General features: G+C 45.4%; 1 protein-coding gene across 1 annotated transcript; it reads right to left on the minus strand.

Annotated features, from left to right (window-relative positions):
- Positions 1–840: 840 nt before the first annotated feature.
- LOC128713519 (transmembrane protease serine 9-like) lies at positions 841–7324 on the minus strand. Its single transcript, XM_053808380.1, has 12 exons — positions 7213–7324; positions 6974–7015; positions 6704–6911; positions 6463–6627; positions 6295–6380; positions 5822–6222; positions 4919–5011; positions 4504–4604; positions 4075–4200; positions 2054–2959; positions 1738–1899; positions 841–1228 (listed from the first exon to the last, which is right to left on the minus strand). The coding sequence occupies exons 1-12, from the start codon at positions 7307–7309 to the stop codon at positions 841–843; spliced, it is 2775 nt and encodes a 924-aa protein (XP_053664355.1). The 5' UTR covers positions 7310–7324.
- Positions 7325–7740: the final 416 nt, after the last annotated feature.

The following is a 7740-nucleotide window of genomic DNA, read 5'->3' on the forward strand; positions in this document are numbered from 1 at the left end:
GTGTAGAGTTTCTGGTACCAAATTTTGATCCTGATACTAAATTGATCTAAACAATGATTATCTTATTCAAATAAAACACTGTTTGGGCGATAACTTCCACCTCCCAGGCAATAAATGAAGTTAATGTGTTATTGATATTAAAATTTTACTAACTTCATTAAGTTATTCTACATGCCATACTTCTCGATCATATTTGGTGCAGAATGGGCAAAACTAGATTTCTGCTCCGATGCTGCTACGTTGCTTTAGAAGAGTGAAAAATATTATCAACGTAATAATGGCTGTTCTCAGAATATTTAAAGTTCCACAAAGTTTTAAAATTTATTTGCTCCTGCGTAGAGCCTGGGAGGCCAAAAATTCCCGCTAGCACATTAGTCTAACTCATTGTGTAATTAATAACAAATTAAAATAAAGAAGTAATCAAATGCAAACAGTCGTTTGGAGATTTTATTTCAGAGGTATTTCTAATGACGTACTTACAAGAACAAATCGAAAATTCTCACGTAAATTTGATTACAAATCATTAGTATGGATGTACGTGTTGGAAAATTTTGTCGCCATCCCTGCAACTAATTTTGCCGCCTCCCAATTATCTACAGTCTCCAGCAAAGTACAACGTGTGGCACGGATTTTATTGCTATTCAGCGAATTACATTCAACCCACCGCGTGAAAACGGTGTAACAATTTAGCAGATAATTTTCGTCACATTTGTTCCCCGTACCGACAGGGTGTACGCGTACGGTGAACGTCTAGGCGCTTGCAGCAAATCGTACTACAATTACGCCAACGGGCCCTAGCGTAGGTGCGTGTGGGGTACACAGTAACCACAACATGCCACCCTACATGTAAAGGCTAATCCAATTGATGTAGGACGAGATGCGTGTGGCGACGATCGGCTCACCGTTCGCACACTGTTGGTCGTAGCTGTACAGGCCGACCAGATATGGCAAATAGATATTGTTGCTCCGTTGCAGCGTAATAAACGGATCGCCCTTGCGCCCACAGTTCGGTGCATCAGTTCCGTCCGGGCGTAGCCGGAACTCCTGCCAGCACAGCTGATCGTTGGTAAGCTCGGTGTGCGAAGTGAACAGCTGGCAGTCTCGGTTGTGTATCACGTTCTTGTCACGCGTCGTAAACGATTGACCGTCGAAGTGTACCTTCTGCCCGTAGTACGGTGTTCGGTTCAAATCGCGCCACAAACACGCCGGAACAGCGTTCTCGTTAACGCTACATATGCAGCAACAATATAAAAAAATGGATAAAGTTGGATAATGAAAATATGTCAGTTACATTTATCAAAAATGATAAAAAAATCTTTTTTAGACAAACAAACAATGCGATGAAAATAGCTTTAATGGTAAATGTTGGACTTTACCAGAACTTTCAAAGACATACAATCAAGGCAAGGTAATAATCTAATTCCAGTCTAATCGAGTACTAGCACACGTTCTACATGCGACCAGACTTTGAGCATAATTTATTTAAAATCTAATTTCAAGTACCATCTTTTCACACATGCCAGTGTGAGCTCATGCCCTACATGTGGTTTGAAAGCTCTAACCAAGCTTTGATCGTATTGTGTCTTACTGTGTGCACCAATCACTAGCGATACGAATGTTCGCTCTGCACCCGGGCAGCTATCTAAGCCGTATTATTAGCAAATGATTGAACCAACATTGATATTGCATTCGTTCGCTTCGTTGCCTTTGCCACGAACGAGCTGCAGCACTACTTACAGTACATCCGATTCCAGCTTCAGCACCGCTATGTCATTGTCGTGCGTTTTGGGGTTGTAACTTGGGTAGCGGATTGTCTCCTTTACGCGTATGAGCTGCGCTGCTCCATCGTAGATCCGTGCGACATTCGTTTCACCGATGCTGACCACTTCCGGGCTGCGTCTGAAAGAAACCCCGGACGAGAACGTACGGTAAAACGTAATTAAATTATCATCGCCTGACTCGAGCGAAAAACGATTCCCGACCCGACGATTTATGCTGGCAGTGTCCGGGCGACGGACCACCCCCCACATGTTTACCCGGGCAGGACACGTACCTTCGCACACTGTTAGCGCAACCGGCCGTCGTGAGGACCGTGTTCAGGTTAATTAACGTTCCCATGCAGTGCCAAGCCGTGGCCGTCTTGTTGACCTTCCAGCCAATCATGGCCGAGTGAGGATGGTCACCGTCTACCAGCGGTTGGCCCGACCGGTCACCAACAAAGTCGGCGTACTTCTTGCGGAACCGCTGGTAGTTCGCTTCGCACTCGGTCAGCAGCGGCAGGTGGGCGGTCGCGATGAAGGAATTCACCGGGCAGCAAACAATCGGTGCCGTCTCGTTGGTGCACACCTTGACCACATCCTTGGCTAGCGCCCGGTGCGAACAGTGGTCAATGTGCACACACACACCCGCCTCACGATCCGATGCCTCGCAGATGTAGTCCAGCGCGAGCTCCTTCTCCATCAGCACCTGCGGCACGGTGTGCACGGCCATCGTCTTGTAGATGGCGTTGTTCATCCAGTCGAGAAATGCGATTGCTCTCGAGGCGACCAGCGGCCGCCGGCCGAACCCACAATCCGGCGCGTACGAACTCACACCAATCAGATCCTCCGGGAACGGGTTCGTATCGACCGATGGGCGAATCTCATTGAGTACCTCGTTACCATTCCACGGTTCACACGCACCGGGCACGAGATGATCTCCGCCGGAGCCGAGACAGAATTGGGTTTCGTTAAGGCCGGTCTTTAGAATACCGTAACCCTTGTACGATTCCGTACAGTTTGCATTAGCCACCAGCTGAAGGGTGGCCGTTACGTAACGCTCGGTGGCGTCTGAGTTGCCATCCGAGAGACCGTTGTCGTTCAGATTGTAGGGCCCGATGCCGAACGAAAGGAACAACTCTCGTTGATCGTCTTCATTTGCCTTTCCAATGCATGACACTGCCTTCCAGTCGTATCGGTTACTGATACACCGTGTGGTTGTAAAAGAGAAAAATTAAAGAAAAATGATTAAATATAACAGAAAATCTCTGATAGCACGATATTCGATTAATATTAATGATTTTTTTAATGATGATATACGAAAATTACCGTATTTTTCCGTGTATAAGAGACCTTACTATATGAAAGACTACTTGTATGTTTGAACAATTTTTTTTGAAAAAGTTTTTTCAGCAATAATTAACAATTAACAGTTTGTCATAGAAACCATGGAATTTCTCACCACTTTGAACAAAATTACTAGGCAGCTATTCATATTCATCAGAGGAATCGCTAAGCTTCAAAGTGACATATTCTGCTCTGCACGACTCTATTATTCAAGAATATAATGTTCAGGAAGTCTTAATCGCGTTTGTAAGAGGCATTCGTATTAACACAAAAAATTTGGCAATAAGAGGTAGCTTATACTCACTTAAAAACATGTAATTAGGTCGAAAACCAATACATAGTAAACATTCTATTTATCTTTCACCAATATAACGTAATGCATTGCATATGTAAATTTGTCTATTTTCGAAAATGTCCTTTTCAATGGTGTTATTTTAACATATCTTGAATTATTTTTTCTTTTTCTTTTGAGAAACTTATTTAATGACTACAACAAAGAAACAACTTCAGGAAACCTTTTTTTTTGCTTATTTACATCACAATTCATATTTCCAATGTTCTAATTGTTGTTCCCAATTTTTTCAAACTGATATTCAATTAGATTTATTTCATATTTTAAGGTTCATTTAATCTGATTTTCCAAATTTTGCTTCAAAAACTGGATAAAAGGACAAACTTGAATAACAAATACTACTCCCAGCAAATCGTTTAAATCATTGCTTATAATACGATCAAAGCAGCGGATACATCGTGCACAGCATAATCGCCATCAATAAACTGTTTCCGGGCTGCCGTACCTCGTTTGGTGGCCATTCGCAAACCGTTGTCTGCCTGGGCAAAAGTGCACCCTCAACGCTGACCAACACATCTGGTCGTCCTCCGAGAGTAGCCACTCAGAACAATCGAGTTCAATACGGTGCAGCAAAACGGAAGAACGAACGGAAATAAATATAGCAACATCACAACTCACCGGTTGTCGGTTTGCAGCCGAATCAGCGCTAGATCGTTGTACAGCGTCTTCCTGTCGTACTCCGGGTGGAAGATTACTTCGGCTATCTTTTTCCAGTCGTTGCGATAGTTTACCACATCGACATCACTGTCTCGGTGTTCCCGGTTTGGTTCCCGTTTTCGGGCGAAACCCGTTCGAGGATCAGGACCGGTCAATCCACAGGGCGGTACAACATTGGAACGGATAAAATGAATGTAGATAAAATTGTTAACATTTTCATTTGTAACCCCCTTATGCTAGAGCTCCACCATTCCCCACGCGCACTCGCAACCTTCTGCATAGCATCGATTCCGAGTGGGGGTGGGCAAATAGGATGAAGCTGAAAGCCAATGGCTAGTCGTTCCCGGGAACCGAAGATTCGGTTGCGGTCCCTCGAGTCACTCCACTTACACATCCTTGACGCACCGGGCGGACGTCAGTGCAAAGTCCTGTGCAACAATTGTGCAACCGCAAATCCACTCCACATTCTCACCATCCTTCCCCACGGCACACTGCACGAACGGAACGAATGCCAGATCGGGACAGGGACGGTTGTTATTTCCGCACCAGCGTACCACATCCGAGTCCGGGTGAACGTTGTGAAGGTCCAAAAATCGTAGAACGAAAAGTCGAAAAGATGCACTCGTTAACTCCTTACTAGCAAATGCTCAAGACACACCGCACCGGCCGACGTAGTGCGATATGTGGAGTGCACATGCTTGTGCAAAGCTGCACCTTCTTTGTTGGATACCAGGGGCAAGGACCACCCGGCATGGGTGTGTACTGCTAGTAAGCCAATGCAAGTAAATATCGTTGTTTAACTAACCTTAAATTCTTTGAATACGTGCAATTTAGCACGCAACGGATTTGCTTCAACCGAACTCTTCTTGCCGGTCAGATGGGTTTCCAGGGCGGTGGTCTACAAAGAAAAAAAAAACGAGGAGAATCCATGAGTACACATGCAAACCGTAAAGTGTCTAGTGGGCGCGTATATATATGTTCTAGCCCCGCATACACACAGGGGTAACACCACACTTGCACTGGTCCGACAGCCGAAGCTTAAGAAGCGTAACATAACGAGCATTAAATCTGTTAACGAAGGGATCGATTTGTTACGTATCGTTTGCTTATCGTTTACACAGTGTACACTGTGAATCAAACACAGCACCCTCCTCGTCGATCACCTGCTCCCTCAAACTCCTCCTCACTCCTGCACGAATGGAGATTTGCTGAGCATGCTGTCTATTAAAGATCAACAAACTGCTGCTCCCTTACGTCATTGGTGCGTGTATTGTGCTGCGGTAGATGTCTGGAGCCGAAGTAAATAAATTCAATTAATTACAGGTTTCTATTGAATCTAATGCCTGAAAAGCTTCAAATCTGCCAACAGGGCTGTCTTGCCACAGGATATTGTGGCATTTCCGGCAAATGAGATGCTCGATAGGGAACAATCAGTTCAGAAGTCACGTTTCATTGTATGTTCATAATAAAGAATGGCATAGAATAAGAGCTTATGGCAAGCGAAGCGCAACATGGTAGATGAATGCTCCATTCATATTCACACATTGAAGTGGAGCAGAAGTCCTCTTATTTAAACTAAATAATGATTTGTCTAGTATTTGGTTTACGCTTTTTGTTGCACAACATTAAATATCAGGATATTGGTGATTATGGAATGCGTCGTCAGTCTATTACCACTTTTGGCTTACCGCACCACCTTTCTACTTACCTTCAACTCCGGTGGCACTAGTGACGCATCCAATTCCCGCTTGGAAATGTATCGTATAACGCAATCGGGCGGATGAAACACGAGCTTCGTCACGGCTTCGATCCACAGTATGTAGTGGGGCACCTTCGCATAGACGCCCGGCGTTGTTGCACCACACGGTACACCTAGCGCCGAAACACCCACAACGAATGGTGTGTAGCGCGAGCTGGACAGCAACTTCACCTGTAGCGGACCGCCTGTATCGCTGGGGCAACTCTGCAGCTGCTCATCGCCCGCACACATCAGCATACGATTGATTCCCTTCCGGAAAGCTTCCTTATTGTCACGATACCAAAACTTACAGCGATCCTGATTTATCACATTGAGCGGCGTCGTAACGATCGGTGGCGATACTTCAGCGTCTGGGAATTGATTAGCGTTGATAGTCAAATAATTCCGGTCAGCACCGTGTGTGTATGTTGTACTTCACTCACAAAAGTCCCAGCCCGTTGCGTGCAGCTTTTCGAACGTTAAGGAATCGTTCGTGTACAGGCATGCCGGTGTGACGAAGTCGGTGACACTGAAACACGACAGCCAGTTTGAGCAAAAAACCGGTTAATGGGTTTGCTCTCTGTGTTACCCGAGCACCCGTCTTGACTTACGTCACGGATTTCTTCAGCCGAAGCAGCGCTATGTCGTGGTATGCGCTGTTAAAATTAAACTCCGGATGGCGTATTATCTCGGCTATTTCGATCTGCTGCATAAAACGGTCATCCTTGGCGTTGTACAGGTCGAGATCACCCACACGTACGACCGTAGGTTCCGCACTGAAAAGATACACAAAAAGACATACAGATGCAACAATTATTTCCGTCACACAGATCCAGCTGATCTTTCACCAACCCTTCATCCTGCGTGCAGTGTGCAGCAGTAAGCACAAAGTCCTCTGCTATCAGGCTTCCACTGCAACGCCATTCAATATCTGCTCCATTTAGGGACTTCCATCCTAGTGCTGCCAGATGAGCGAATTCTCGTGAAAACGATGGGAATTCTTGAAATGGTGCTGCTGGTGGCTCATCATGAGCTAACTTTTGCATACGAAGAGAACAATCTTGGGGGAAATGAGACATAATTAATGTTTGTTATTACTCTGGAATTAACGCTGCAACTTACCCTCTAACGAACCAGAGTCGGGAAGTGTATGGACGCTAAGCTCTGAAATTGGAACAGAAACAAATAACAACCACAAAGCATACGGAATTACTAGACATTCACTTTGTCATAACCTTGATACTACTCCCATTACGAGTTCTTGCCAATTTCACTTCCTCAAACAGTGAATTGGATCGTCAGCTTTGTCCGCACGTAATACCACCTTAAAAGCACACACGCACTAGCTCCAACCAACTAACCTTCAAACGATTTGCGAAATGCCAGCACAACCGACCGATCAGCTGACGAGGCGATCACAACCAGCACCAGTAACGTTATCGTTCCGCGTTCCAGCATGGTATCGAAGCGACTGAGTGCCGGTCGATCGTACGAAGCATAAAACGCACACACGAGCTTATGTAACTGTACTGCTGGCGTGAAGCGAAACACTGAAACCCAAATAGCGTCAAGCACGAAACGCACACCAAACAACGTAGCGGGGGGTTCGTTGTCTGTTGTTGTAAACACCGATCGGCAAGTCTATGCGGCGAGCCATCATGGCGTCGGTACGGGGAAGGAGAGTTCGATGCCGGCTTACTTTCACTTTTGTTGGAGCGACAAACCGAAATCGCACGGTGCGCAGACCGTGTGATACGCTGTTGCAGCGAGGGATTGTGCGTATAGCATGCTGTGTAGTGCAACATTGGCAGAAAAATTCAAGAAAAGATGAGTTTATAAGTTGAATGTCACAGAACACATTAACATATACTCTCTTGGTGTAATGATGT

Source organism: Anopheles marshallii, chromosome 3 (genome assembly GCF_943734725.1).
Source record: "Anopheles marshallii chromosome 3, idAnoMarsDA_429_01, whole genome shotgun sequence".
NCBI lineage: Eukaryota > Metazoa > Arthropoda > Insecta > Diptera > Culicidae > Anopheles > Anopheles marshallii.